General features: G+C 39.8%; 1 protein-coding gene across 1 annotated transcript in view; it reads left to right on the forward strand.

Annotated features, from left to right (window-relative positions):
• The first annotated feature begins 5,859 nt into the window (after nt 1-5,859).
• LOC124622602 (probable ATP-dependent RNA helicase DDX47) overlaps nt 5,860-16,060 on the forward strand; it is a 47,955-nt gene continuing 37,754 nt past the window's right edge. The window contains exons 1-3 of the mRNA XM_047148365.1: nt 5,860-5,993; nt 6,600-6,693; nt 13,452-13,616. Coding sequence (XP_047004321.1) covers nt 5,901-5,993; nt 6,600-6,693; nt 13,452-13,616 — 352 coding nt within the window. The 5' untranslated portion in view covers nt 5,860-5,900. The remainder of the gene's footprint in view (nt 5,994-6,599; nt 6,694-13,451; nt 13,617-16,060) is intronic.

Below are 16,060 nucleotides of genomic sequence, written 5' to 3' on the forward strand. Positions count from 1 at the left end.
TGTTCACAATGTTCCACAAGTGGAGAAAGGAATTTCGCCAACACTGTGCGAACTTGTATGTTGGTGAACCAATGGTAGATTCGAGGAGGCGGACTGGCATCCCATCCAGTATATGGTCTAAATGCCTGTTGGAGAAGATTCTTGACCACACAGCCTTCCACTGAAGATTGTTTGAGAAGTTCAGATGTCTTTCTAATTATTGTCGACGTTGAATCGCGTGGGAGTTTCTGGCAAGTATCTTCATCCAGTAGCGTGCAGTCTGTGTATTCCATAATTACGGCTGGATTGCTCTTGTTGGCAGGAAAGACCACAATGCTTTCATCACTGCATAGTGTTCGCAGGCCATTGCGCTCAGCCCTCCTCATGTTGTGTGCTGGTAACTTTGCTTTCATGAGAAAATGGCTTTCTTCACGCCACATTTCATCCACTATTTCACTTGGGAGCTTGCAGACTGCCTGTTCAACGCCATTTATTATTTCGCAGACAGGAATGTCCCGTGGCGAATGTGCGAAATTAAGTCCTATCTTAAGTGCTGAAATTGCACCCATGTCTATATCTCTCATAATTATAATTTAGTTCTAGACGGCTGCAGGTCCGAAAGAATAGACACCATATCCATATAAGTTATACCCATATTCCTGAAGAAAGTTATCATCATGAAGCGAGGAATTCGTGTTGGAGTCCTGATCAGTCACAAATTTTTACTTGTTGCCACTGAATTCATTTCAGTGCCCAATTGCGGTAAGATTGGTATTTCAGAATCAATGTATATTTTCTGAGATGCTGTTTGCAGTTAAGAATATGAGCTATTTCCTAAGAATTAATAGCTTTCACTCAGGTAATACTGTGAAGTCAAATTTTGCCGAATAGTTTTCAATGGTCCCTATGGGTCTACGCTGTACACCGCAGCAAGAATTGCGATTGCAGTGCATTCCAAAGGCGCATGATCACGTTCATGGTGTTGTTGGCCACGATGTCCTTAGAGAAGGGTTGAATCGTCTGGAGTGGCCTCATCATTGCAAAAGATCGTTAATAACGTCGTCCTGTTGCTCATTACAATGCGAGCTGTAGTTTTCGAACACGAAACGTGTGGAAATCATATCCCAAGGGTAGATAAGGGTGGTTTCATTGACGTCCTTTATGCCAACACCTAAGGCTATTGGTGTCTATTCTGAGCGGTGGTATGCCTGGAATGGTTTCCTATGCCGCCCATGAGAAAACCGCGGAATTTCGACGCTAGGCGTCACAGTTGTGACCTCCATCGCAGAGGCGTCAGTAGAAGGGGCGAAATGTGGGTAAGAGGTGATGTGATGGGCTTCCCATTGTGTGACACGTACACAGTAGAGTTGCACATAACTGTGGTGAAATATAGTGTCAATGTGACAGCATTAACCTACCTTACATTTCATATGAACTTCCAGCTTAGTGTACTCCATAATATCCAAGTAGAGTTAAGATAATTTTAAAAATACTACTTTAATATCTGAATATGAAAAAGTAAATTATTTACATGCACTGATGTAAGTCAATTGCATTTGTATGTTAGTTTGTAAGCAACCTAAATATAAGAAGTTTTATTGTAACTAGCACTGGCTCTGAATTGACTACATCTATATTATTAACTGGCAAATATGAAGATTGAATGAATCTGAGAGTTGTGCTGACACATTTCCATGGTAATTATACTACACTCTGGAGCTTTTAAACTATTGACACTGGCTCAGTATATTGTGCCATGCAAGGATGATATTGTGCAATACACAACAGTTCCTGCTGTGACATGCTGATTCGCAGACATATAATAAACTGATACATGGACTCCATATGAATTTGAACACAGTACAAGAGGCAGATGAAAGTAATTCACTGTTTAAGTACATTTAAGGGAGCAGTTTGATTACATATTGGTACACGGGACAGTATGTGCTACCTGATATGTTCCAAAACACTGGACATAAAAATGGGATTCATCCAGGGCTCATGTTTCGGTTTCTATTGGCGATAGAACGGCAGAGTCAAGTGGTTTGAATAGCCCTTGCGCTAGGGACAATTTGTGTAGCCAACAGAATGATCTTCTTAGTCCCTCTGCCTTACAGTACAGGGCCGAAGTATGAATATTATGCACTTCCTCCTGCTTAGTCAAACAGAGCAAACCGATTGGTTCTTTTTGCTTTTGAAGTGATCTACTGTGGGCCTTAAAAGGTTTACACAGGAAACCATTACTTCATAGGTGGATCCTTAAAATCCCAAGAAAGGGTTTTCAGCATTTTTTGTACCAAAAATAAGCCACGTGTTCAAGACGATTATGCACAGCAAATGGCTGAAATTTTTATGATATATTTCTAACATTCCGATCTCGAATAACCTTGAAAATTTTCCCCATATCTTTATCCGTTTCCAAGATACAGAGCTTCAAAGTTACTCTATTTCTACATGTATAATATGCACATAAAATCCAGTATGAAGTGAAATTTAAACAGTAAAAAAGAACAGCAAATCACTTCACATTTTTACAGTGTATTCTCTAGGATTTTATCTAAAAGTGTCATCTTCTTGTTGCCAAAAATCTGTATTTATTCATGGGCGGTTCCTTAGAAAACCACAAAAAGGATCTTTTTTGGCATTCTTTTGTACCAAAACCGTACTGCAGATTCCAAGACGTCAATGCACAAAAATGACTGAACCTTTTACGATATATTGTCCCTAAGATCCCGATATCAAACAAACTCGAAAATTTTCTGCTATCTTTATCTGTTTCTGAGATAAAAACTTTCAAATTTCCTCTAACTGTACACGTCAAATACACACATAAAATCCAGTATGAGGGAAAACGTAGTTTATAAAGTGATGTAGGGTGAAAAAATATGCTGTAAATGTCTCCATTATCATCAGAATGGTTCTAGGAAGGATGTACAAAATTTTTGTGTGTATAAAACCTAGCCTGATGTGTAAAATTAGTTTTGCGATGTATCAGTTTCACATAAGTAAACTATCAAAATCTTTCTGGCTTACAAAGTTCTTTTTATATGAGTGACATTCCGAGATGTGCATTATGTGAAATATATGTATTTGAAATGCAAGTACGAAATGCCCAATGCTTACTTATATTTTAATTCTGAAATACTTTTTTCAAAAGACATTTTATATTTTATTTGAAATAAATAAAATGTACATATTTTGTATTTATAAAATACAAAATGCGTCTCTTGAATGTTTTATTTCCTATTTTGTAGTTTTCTTTCATTTAATAAGGCATTTGTTTATACAAACATAATTCCTCAATAGATGCAGATAGTGCTAATGGTATACCTGCCGTGTGAATATAACCATGATCTTAATTATTAGGAAAGACAGTAAAACTTAAGTTCACATCATACTATTATTGCTTATTTAATGTAAAACATACTGAAATCATCAGATAATGCCTGGTGATGTCAAAAGAAAGTGAAGGAAGGAGGGAGTGAGGCCAATATCACATTTCTCTGTGATGGTGTGTGGCAAGTTTACTCACAGGTTACACTAAGAGAGTTCATTCTAGGTGACAGTGATGGCTATACCTTTTAAAACGATGTCTGCAACTATGGAGTACTTGCAAAACTGTTTTTTCTTTTCATCATTAATATTTGTATCGATAGTTTTTGTCGGTCATCGGTAATTTTGATACGACTGTTGTACTAACAATGTTTATGTAACCCTAAATTGTAAACGAAGACAGCGATTTGACCATGGTGATTGTTTGCTTCCTAAGTGATAGCTTGTCACCTACATTGGTTGTAGAAAATTACTCCTTTAATGTGTCAAAGATACACACAGTTATCTGTCTCATAAAAAATTATGTGCCAGAAAACATGTAATAAAAGTGCAGAAAGCTACACAAAATATACAGAAAGTAAAAAAAGAGCTTTGAAAAATGTTGGTTTTGTATGCACCACTGCAGACATTTGGTCATTAGCCAAAAGAAACTACCTGGGTGCAACAGCTCATTGGGTTGATTGTGAAACATTTGAAGATAAAAATTTAGAGCTGGCTTGCAGCAGGTTTCAGGGAAAACACAGTTACAATAAAGAACCAGATTGTGGACATACATTCTCAATTTTATTTTAATGCTGACAAAATCGTGAATACTATTATCGACAATGGAACAAATATGGTCAAAGGTTTTAAAACATATGGAAAAGATTCAGATACATGAATAAATGAAAGATATTCAGTCATGTTCAAAACATTTAAGTTCTAAGTGGTAATGATGATGATGATGATTATGATGATGATAATGATGATCATGTGTTTAGACCAAGATAATTTGTGCATTTTGAAACATCGGCCTAAGAAGTGTGTCACTCATAAATTACATTGAATAGCACAAAGAGATAGGGGTAAGGTCCAATTTCGAAGTAATTCACATGAAAAACCTTATGATGCAGCAATGTCAAAATGTCAAACATTTTAGAAGCTATGTTCAAGGGCTCCTAAAGGCTGTGAAACCTCTTTAGAATCAACTGGAAAATTCCCTACATATCCATGTCCAACATGATGGAATTCATACTGTAATTCTACTGAAGATCTACTCAAGTCATGGATACTCTAAACGAAATTTTAAGGAAACTTGGATTGGCAGCTTTTAAACAAATTGAAACAGAATTTGGTAAGGAATGCACAAGTGCTGAAAATCTATTGCTAATGCCATCAGAAGTTTAGAAGGGGAAAAACTTGCTTATCATGGAGTTCTTCTGCCAGAAATAATGAGAATTCAAAGAATGCTAAGCAGCTTACAGATGGGTAGCCTCATGTACTGTGGTGTGCTAATAGAAGTTATTGAAGTAAAGTCTTAATTGGCTTTTTGAGGGTTTTTGTAAATTAGAGGACCAAAGGTAGAGGACGGTATATTAGCAGCCATATCTTAGCCTTTTTTTCGAAATAAAATGGGTACCCAAGATACACTAGGCAGATTCAGAAGGATATAGGGTGCAGAAGTTACTTGGAGATGAAGAAGCTTGCACAGGATAGAGTAGCATGGAGTGCTGCATCAAAACAGTCACCAGACTGAAGACCACAACAACAACAACCCAAGGTTAGCAAAGAATACCTTAATGAACTGTTTATTTCAGAAGTGCAGCAGAAGACACAAGAAAAAGGAAATGGGAGGAACTTGCAACCCTCAGATATAGAAATCGTTGAATCTTAGTATGTGATCATTGAGTATTTTGACCCTTCATTAGCCAGTGATAGTGCTCACGCTACAATAGCCCAGGAAAAACTATTAAGATTTAAGAGATGGTGGCAATAATTTAGATTCATTGAACAGATATACAAATGTAAAAAAACTTTCTCAAAAAATAAATACTTATTTACCAAGCTCTGCTTCTGTTGAGCAATAATTTTCTCTTTGTTGGATGATAATGAAGTCACATAGGTGGAACATGAAAGATGAAAGATTTGAACAATTATTGGTGCAAAAATCAATTAAATAATTGACATGTAGAATGTTCACTAAGTCAAGGTATTTTATTTGAATAAAGGTATTTTGAAAATATTGTTTTGCAGTTAGTATTTAAATACTTTTATTTACAAAGATTTTCTATTTACAATGGAATAGAAAGAAAACAACTACTTTCATTTCGAATTTAAATTTGTTCAGATTATGCAAAATTTTGTTCCTGATTTATGTAACTAACACATTTAACTTGCTTATGTCCTAACTGCTTTTTGCCCTACTTTTTTGTATTAGGAAATTAACTACTGCAATCATATTGACTCCGTTGCTAACCAAAGAGCTACTCCTATTATTTTCAAGTTCCGAAGGGTATAGTAAGCCAAAGATAGATGACGTTGTAAACATTGTATCTTTGCTACAGCTCATTCGGAGCACGTTGCAGTATTGTTGTTGTTGTGCTTGAGCAATGGCGAAAGATAGTGCGGAATCTGGAAGTGAGGAGATCTTGGATAGCGTCGTTGAAGAGGACCCCGAGAAAGAAGTTACATTTAAGGACTTGGTAGTGTGCTTTCGATCTATAACATTATTTTCCTGATAGGTAAATTTGGAAGTGTGCATTGAAAGTTTATGTGGATATTACGTGTAAACAAGATGAGGGCCTGTCAAAACTATTTGCGACATTGTTTACTGATTTCATAACCTGACGCATTAAGATCAATCGTTAAATTCCAATTAAAGTGTCGTGTTTCTCATGAGGATAACACGTGTGACAATAAGCCACAATAGCTGAGCAAATATTACATCTTGGGACCGTACCATATAATGTAAAGGGCAAACGGATGGCCGATTGTAAAATTTCTTGGCATGTTTACAGAAAAGAATTAATGATTAACAATTGGTTGCGGATTTACGTGTATCCGTTCATATTTCCGTCGTGATAAATAAAAGTGCTATGGCTTTTTCTTAAAACAAAGAGCTCAGGTCTTTAAATATAAGTGAGCCAAACAATTTGTGATTGAAATTGGTTTTAAGTTAAATCTTCAGTTTGCGTGCGGAAACTTTAATATAAATTACCACTGTTAAGTGAAATAAAAGTATGTAAAAGTTTAAATCAAAATCGAATGTTTACTGATTGATGTAGTGAGATTTTTATTTATTGTTTCAGGGCGTAGTTGACGTGTTGTGTGAAGCATGTGAACAACTTAAGTGGAAAGCACCTACAAAAATTCAACGGGAAGCTATACCACTAGCCCTCCAAGGTATGTACTCTTCGTTTTGAGATAAAATGTGAAGACAGTTTCCACAGTGCTAATGCTAGTGTCTCTGTTATTTCCCCCAATTAAGGTTCTTAAGTGACAATAATCCAATGTCTCATTGTAGATGTTCAAAAACCATATAGCCTAACATGTTAACATACATTCTAACTAGAATATATTGCTTAAGAATGCAATGACATCAGCGCACAAATCAGACCTAATTTATTTGCAGTTGTACTATTATACAGTGGCTCTTCTTATGTTTATAGTTTACATGACTGTTCAAAAGTAATAAACTTTTCAGTTCTTCATATGAAAAATGTAATGGAATGGCATACATTTAGCAGAGAACAATTTACATCGCGCAGTTATAAAAGGTGTGTGCATTCTTCACCAGTGGGATCAAAGATTTGCTTCAAAAATTTGTTACAATAACAATTTGGTTTCTTGGGAGGAGTTATCATTTACCCTCCATATTGCTGTCGACCAGGATAGGAATGCACTATGAAGCACTAGGAGTAGGCCTACTGGCAATAAGTGTTGTTAGGTATCAGTTACAGTTGCTGGCTGGCTGCTTATAGAGTGAATTTCAGTGTCAGGTGTAAACTTCCGTCAAGCATTTGCCATTGCAAAACAAATATTGCATCAGATTGTGTTTATCTACGGCAGCAAACGAGGTTTTCATTTGGTGCTTTGTGTCCTTCGACATATGAGATGCTTTGTGAGTGTTTGTGGTTCAAGTGCATGTCCCCTATTCTCTGTGTCAGCCAATAAAGGGCTAGGTGGCAAGTTCTCAGAAAGACTGCATTATTTAGATAAAATCTGCATTTATTATTCATTGTAATCACATTCCAGCCCAATGTGCTTTGTCCAAATTTTTACCAGTGACCAATTTTATCTCTAAATTAACAACACTAGAAGGGGAATACGGAAGTGTCAGATTCCACTCATGACAACGTCAGTACGGCGGAAATGGCTATTCTAAGTGTGTACAATATGGCGCCTATGATATCACTACATAAACACAGCACCAAACACGAAAATACATATAAATAAGACATCTCCATCCAAAAATACAATAAACGGGACAACCACAGGAAATTGGGGATTTTAGGGACGGGACAAGCTAAATATAACAGAAAAAACGCCACAATCCCTAAACACACAAGAGACAAGATGGCAAACAAAAAAAAAATTACAAAAATCTACAGGAATCGGACACTTCCCTTGACCTATATAGGTCAACAGCAGCTGACGATACCAAAACAACACCTACAGCAAAAACTACGGAAATTGGAATCAGATATTTCCCTTGACCATAGTTGATGGTACCAAAACACCTATACCTACAAATAAAAATACGAAAATTGGACCCCATTGCTATCCCCAACAGCTTAGGCTGCTATTTTGTGGAGATTTTGAGCTCTACGCACAATCACCCTGCCTTCCTCTATTGGAAACGAGTGGAGGAGACTAGGGTGATACCCTTCTCCTCTCAGAATTGTGAATGCTACAATGCTGCCTTTCCTATGAGGAAGCTAGATCACGCTCTCACTTCATCCCAATCCTCTGCCCCAGGGCCGAATTATGTTCACATTCAGATGTTGCAGCACCTTTCTCTTGTGGGCATACACTTTCTCCTTCATACATACAATCTCATCTGGGCAGGTGGCACATTTCTCAGATGGTGGCAAGAAGCCACTGTCGTACCCATACATAAGTCCAGTAAGGACAAACACCTTCCTTCTAACTACCACCCCATTTCTCTCACTAGCTGTGTTTGCAAGGTCATGATAGATATGATTACTGCCCAGCTGGTATGGTGGCTCGTGTCTCGCAATTTACTGACCACTTCTAAGTGTGGATTTCAAGCATGGCGTTCTGCAGTTCATCATCTCGTCACTTTTTCAACCCATAACATGAATGTTTTTATGTGTAAATAGCATGTAAAAAAACACAGCCACAGTCTTTGGAGAAAGCCTATGACATGTGCTGGGGAATGTATGCTCCGTAGTCCCTACATGTGGGGCTTCCAATGCCACCTGCACCATTTCTTTCAGGAATTTTAAAAATACAGAGTTTTGAAGGTACATGTGGATTCTGCCTTGCCGGACAACGTTGTCCAGGAAAACGAGGTGCCTCAATGCTCCGTCCTGAATGTTGTCATCTTTATCATAGCCATTAACCCTATTATGGCGTGTCTCCTGCAGGCATCTCTGGCTCCCTTTTTGTGGATGATTTTGCAATATATTGCAGTTCTCGACAGACTTGTCTCTTTGAGCGGTATCTTCAGCGACCTCTCGATCATCTTTGCTCATGGATCATCGACTGTCGCCTTTGCTTTTCCACTGACTGAACAATTTGTATGAATTTCTGGCGACACAATAGGTGTTTCCACCACTTTACGCCTTGGGCCTGTTGCTCATCCATTCGCTGAAGCTACAAAAGCTTGATAGGAAACTTTCTTGGTCCTTCCACGTGTTATGTGTGGCCGCCTGATGCACTGAGTTCCTCACTGTCCTACGTGCCCTAAGCAGTACTTCCTGGGGAGCGGATCAGACAGTCCTCCCATGTTTGTACTGATCCCTTGTCCGTTAGAAACCAGACTATGGGTGTTTCGCTTATGCACCTGCATGTCCAGCCATCTTATGCTGTCTGAATGCAACCTACTGTTGTGGAACCCATTTGGCCATTGGCACCTTTTACAATAGCCCAGTTGAGAGTCTCCATGCAGAAGCTGCCAAACTACCGCTGTCATGCTGGCATGATGTTCTCCTCAGCGGATATGCATACCATTTGTCTGCCATGCCTGGCACCCCATTGTATGTCTCCTTCTTCGATGACTCCTTTGGCTGCCAGTGTGATATGCATCCCTCTTCTTGCTACCTCCTGGAGTCAGCTTTTGTCCGTTACTCTGGCAGCTTAACTTCACGCTACTTGTCACATTCCCAATGGGTGTGTACCTTTCACTGCCTAGGCTTCATGCGCTGGCCTATGTTCAACTTGGACTTCATTCACTTCCCAAGGAAACCACTCCAGATTTGATCTGTCTCTGTAAATGTCATGACCTTCACATGGAACTTAGCAACAGTACCTTTGTGTACACAGATGGCTGTTGGACTGACCTTGGTGTTGGGTGAGCCTTCCTCAGTATTTACAGCAGAGCTCTTCACCTTGTATCAGGCCACGCAGTACATCCAGCGACTCAGGCTTTTCAGTTGTGTCATCTGCTCTGATTCTCTCAGTGCCCTTCAGAGCCTCTGTGCACTGTACATGGTCCATCCCTTAGTGCAGTGGGTCCAAGAAAGCTTCCATTGCTCACTTGTGAGGGAGCAGTGGTGGTGATTATGTGGGTTCCTGGTCACATCAGCCTAACTGGGAACAAGGCTGCTGACACTGCTGCCAAGGCTGCAGTCTTTCTACTTCAGCCCGCTAGTTCTTCCATTCCTTCTGATTTGTGTGTTGCAGGTGGTCTCTCTTTGGCATTGCCACTGGTCTTCCCTTCATGAGAACAAGCTTCGTGGAATTAAACCTCTCCCAGTGGCTTGGCCATCCTCCTCTCGGCCCTCTCACCATGAGGAGTTAATTTTAGCTAGGTTGCATATTGGCCATTGTTGTTATAGCCATTGCCATTTGTCAAATGGTGATCCCCCACCACTTTGTGCTCGTTGTCAACCTTTGATGGTTTGCCATTTCCTGACTGAACACCTTTTTGCCATCTGAGTTATCAGCTATTTTAGCAAACTACATGCAGGCTGTTGACCACCTTTTACTTTGTATCTGTCATAGAAATATGGGGAAGGACATTTAATCTTTGATTTGGGACCCCCATTGTCTCTACGGCACATTTTCTGGACCTCTCTCCAAGAGGAAGCCCTTGTTCAAATCAAACCACCTCCCTCTCCCCTTCAAACACATACATATGGATCTGTCTATTTTTTTAAATGTAGATTAATAATAATGGAAAAGCCAGTCGTCGACATGGTTGTATTTAGCCATATTTTCACCAAGAAAAACTAATTGACATGTTCCACATCATAGTGCGATTCCATTTATGCTCCCTAAATGAGCTGACTGGAGAACCAAGTCACTTCTGTGTAGGACTCATTATGTATTCTGGCTTAGACCATACATTTTTTAGTGTAGTTCTCAATCTTGCAATCCTGTTAATACACTGGCATCCAAAATTAAAGCAACAAACTGCTGTTTCCCCTTCCTGTGTCTAATTCACTATATAATCATAAAAACTGCCAACCAAATGTCCATACAGTTGTGTTCTGCACAGAAGATAGCATTCTGCTCAATGGACAACTGTGCCAACGATGACATCAGGCCCCCATGAAATGAGGTAGTGTTTGCCAGGTAGACCCACATGCACAATCACTGTGTTCATGCCACAGACTATACAGTATGGCACAAAAGAGATGCCTACCAGACTGTCTGCAGTGGAGGGCCATAGAAAGAAAGGAAGCAGGGCAGTTGCAAACTGATTTGGCTCGATTGATTAATGTGAATCATTCTGTTGTTTCCTAAATGTGGCGACAGTTTATAGAGACCAAAACTGTATCCTGAAGACCAGGGCAGGGCCGACCATGTGTGATTTCAGAAGAGAGAAACTATATTTGGCTGTAAGGGCATGACCTGACTGCCTTAGTACTTGCATGGCAAGAGGCACATGAGCTCGCAGCATCCACTGGACGTGGTGTATCAAGGCAGTGCAGAATGCTTCAGCAGAGTGGCCTTTATTGCCAGAGACATGCTGTATGTCTACCTCTGATGGTTCTTCACAGAAGAAAAGGTCTTGAGGCGATTTATCAACATAACACCTGGGCAGTTGAACAGTGGACCACCATTTTCACAGATCAGTGCCTATTTAATCTGGAGAGTGATTCTCAATGGATTCGAATGTGGAGGGAACATGGAGCATAGTTTCAGGGCCGAAACATTGTAAAAAGGGACAGAGATCGAAGAGGATCCCTAGTGGTGTGTGCAGGGATTGTGTTTACCACTTGAACCCCTCTTCATGAAATTATGTGGGTGAATCAGCAAGGTTTAAGTGCTGTCAGGTATCATGATGAGATCTCGAGATCTCATCTTCAATTGTTGCGAAGTGCTGTGGGCGCAGATGTCATACTGATGAATGCTAATCCTTGACCTCCTAGAGCATGGGTGGTTGATGTTTTCTTGGAAGTGGAAAATACTGCACACATGGTGTGGCCTGCTCACTCTCCTGATTTGAATTCCATAGAGCATGTCTGGTATGCACTAGGGAATAGCTTGCATCATGTCAGCATCTACCAATCACTCTCAATTGAAATGATAATTAAATCAAGACCTTAAGCTGCCGACAGGCGAAGATATACATCCACAGCAACAGTTGAAAATGTGTGCCCTGACCGGGGCTCAAACGTGGGATCTCCTGCTTACAAGGCAGACGTTTTATCCATCTGAGCCACCAAGGGCACAGAGAATAGTGTGACTGCTGAGATTTATCCCTTGCACGCTCTCCGTGAGACCCACATTCTCTACTTAATGTCCACACACTACATTCGTAGTGCCCCTGCTCATTACACTCATTATTCATGGCAGACAATCTTACCAAGTCCCGTAAGAGTTCAGGCAATGCGTGCACATCTGCACAGGAGGAGGTCAATGGCTGGTTAACCTTAACTATATGAATATGGTATCTGTTCTTTCGGACATGTTCTTTCAGACATTTCCGAAAGAACAGATCCCATCTTCTTAAAATTAAGGCTAACCAGCCATTAACCTTCTTCTGTGTGGATGCACATGCATTGTCCGAATTCTTACGGGACTCGATAAGATTGTCTACTGCGAGTAATGAGTGTAATGGGCAGGGGCACTACGAATGTAGTGTGTGGACATTTAAGTTCAGAATGTGGGTCTCACAGGGAGCCTTCAAGGGATAAATCCCTGCAGTCAAACTATTCTCCGTGCCCTCGGTGGCTCAGATGGATAGAGCATCTGTCATGTAAGCAGGAGGTCCCGGTTTCTGACATGTCCGCAAGAACAGATACCATCTTCATATAATCACTCTCCAAGACTGCGAGCAGCTCTGCAGGAGGAATGGGTGTTACTGCCTCAACATGAGAATGATGTCATTCACAGCATGCTCCGTCGTTGTCAGGCCTGTATTGCAGTCAGAGGTGGTCATACTCTATACTGAGTGTGTTAACCAGTTGCCTGAATGTGTGTGGAAATCCGTTAAGTTGGAAAAACGAAGAAAATTTTTATCTACCATTATGCATGTTGCAATCGTCTGTGTTCTTTACATTGTTTATACTGTACTATCACCTTTTTACACTGTTTTGTGACAAAATGACTGCAACCTTGCAAGATTTCCTTTTGTTGCGACACCAGTGTATTAATGACATTCTATGAAAGAGTGACCACTTCCTTGTTGTCAGTCTTCTCGTTGATTACCAACTAGTGAAGAGCTCTTGCTAGTTTCCTTCCTCTGATTAGCTGCTCCATTTTTTAATCACCTCAACAGTCATAACATGTTAAACTTCTCCCTCCCTCTCCCTGTGCCTCTCCCGATTAAGTTAATACTCTAGCTTAATTATATTAGTGAGACTTTAAGCTTGCCTAGTTTCCCAAGGAGGTGGTCTGTTTCTTGTGTACTTCTGGTTTCAGATTCTAATGCAGTACCTATCAAGTTGTTTCATTATGACATTGTTAGAGTTGCCTAGAATATGTTATTGGTTTTTTTAACTGTTGTGTCTCTTTTTATGTTTCAGGGAAAGATGTCATTGGGCTTGCAGAAACAGGCTCAGGGAAAACTGGTGCATTTGCACTTCCAATACTGCAGGCCCTTTTGCAGAATCCACAGAGGTATTTTGCTCTCATACTTACTCCAACAAGGGAATTAGCCTTCCAAATATCGGAACAGTTTGAAGCACTTGGTAAGACACATGAGAATCTGATGCCATCATTGCTTTCTTTTTTGGAGATGTTGCAATCAGTTAGCTCGGTTCAAATTACTAGAAGTATTTGTAAACTTCTTTCATATGTTATTGTTCTTTCGATTTACATACTTGCAAAGAGAAATTGAGATCAAAATTCCACTTTTAGCTGGAACTGTAAATTGAATTTCCTTTCACCCGTATATTTCCTTTAACCCATGTATGGTTTAGCACATTAGTCCTTATTTTACTGACTGAATCTGTTGCCAAATAGTAACAGTTTTAGAACTGTTTATACAGTTAGACTTAAAATTAGCTCTATAAACATTAACAACACTTTTAGTTTGTGTGGAGTATCTGCACTAGTTTGGTAGAAAGCGTAGAATGCTCAAGTATATTATGAAATTAACATTCCAATAACAAGTTTTAGTAGTAATAAAACAAAACAGTATAAAGATAATGTTCCACAACTAGTTATTGTCTTTCATCAGCAGTACAGTTGGGATATACATTTTTACAGCTTGTCATCTTCATCAACACAAATATTTCTTCTTCTGTTTAAGGCTGCAAAGTAGTCAGATGATTGGCTTGCTCCTACATGATAGTATTGGTTTTTGGCAAGTTACTCCTGTTTACTTACCTAGTTGAGCATTGGGAAGACTGTTAACCTCACTGTGATGTGTGTAATCATTACAAATAAGTCATTCTTGCATGCTGCGTCCATAGAAACATCTACTGAAAATTTCCTGGCAGTCACTGGCTGTCCTCACTGTATCACAGTATCCAAAGGACTAAGGAATAAAATTAATGCACTTCTTATTTCTTTGATTAACTAGTAATCAAACCCAGTTGGTATAGTCTCTCTCCCTGAACATCTTGTGACCAATGGTATAGTTATGTTAAGTTTGCAGGATTTAGGATCACATCTCACTTCAGCAGAACAGAAATTGAGATGGGAAAGTTGCCACATTCACCAGGGATACTCGTACATTAAGGATAAAGATATTATTAAACATAGCTTAGAGCAGTATACACGGTTCAGTAACATTAGTGTGGCCACTGACTGTGTTCATCATTATCGTGCAATAACCACTCACAGATGGCAGGTGGCAGTACTTGCAGTGGAGGATGTATATAGCGTGATGGGGGACACAGAAAAAAATGCAGTCATTATCGTAATGTGGAAACGAAGCTATTTATGTGATGTCCAAAACGCATGATCATTGGCTTTCAAGCCAAGGGTGCAAGCATTATCAAAACACTAAGTTTGTGGTCTATTAGTTTGTTGCCATGGTTAATGTGTATCATGCATGTTGCTATCCAAAACTGGCACTGATACAGTTGTGGTGCACCACGGGCCATAGATGACAGGGGTGAATGATGGCTGTGGAGATATATATGGGCAAATAGACATGGAACAATAGAGCAGCTGACCACACAGATGAATCAGGAGGCTACCAATAGTGTCTCCTCAATGACTGTTCAGTGAGCATTGGTTCATACAGGCCTTCCCAGCAGGTGCCTGGTTCATGCGGCCATGCATCGATGACAAAGGCTGGAATTTGCATGTTAACATCACAGATGGACGTCCACTGAGTGGCAACAGGTTTTCTTTTCAGATGAATCACATTTTATGCTCTTTTAGAGAGGTGACAGTCGGCATGTACGGTGTGAAACGTCTGAAACCAAAAACCCTGCATACCTTATGGTCTCGGGAATGTTTTCATGGCATTACCTTGGTGATCTCAACAGTCTGGAAGGCACATTGGATCAACATAACTATGCATCTGTTCTTACAGGCCATGTCCACCCCTGCATGCAGCTTGTTTTTTCCGAGCACAATGGCATTCACAAGCAGGACAATGCCATACAGCTTCCAGAGTACATGCATGATTTGAAGAGCACTAATCGAGAATCTGTGGGACCACCTCAATCAGGCAGTTTAGCTGACCGCAGCACTAATATCAGCATGGCTCCACAAACCTGTCAGTACCTTCCAGAACCTCATTGATTCTCTCCTGCATGTCTCACAGTGTTTGTGCTTCAAAAGTTGTTTTTTCTGACTTTCGACAGCTAGTCACATTAATGTGACAAGACAGTGTACGTCCTGAGCACCTTCAGAGAAAAGTAATCTGTTCATAAACTACCTTGGAACTCTATTGACTTACTGCACAGGGAAGAAAGGCATTGTTTGTAATTTTAATATGGGTGTCTGCAATGACTCTTCCAATAAGAATCTATTGCAGTGAGCAGCATTATCATTCAAACTATTTCCTACTGTAAACTTCTTGACAGCAGTAGCTGATTCCTCAAAGACCTCCATTTATAGAAATGTGTAATGAACAAAATTAAATTACTAAGGCAACGTCAGAGGCCTCTCAGACCATGACAGGTAGTTCCTTATGGTAAACAATGGAAATCCAGGTTGGAATATCAGCAATATT

This window comes from Schistocerca americana, chromosome 1 (genome assembly GCF_021461395.2).
Source record: "Schistocerca americana isolate TAMUIC-IGC-003095 chromosome 1, iqSchAmer2.1, whole genome shotgun sequence".
NCBI classification, from domain to species: Eukaryota; Metazoa; Arthropoda; class Insecta; order Orthoptera; family Acrididae; genus Schistocerca; species Schistocerca americana.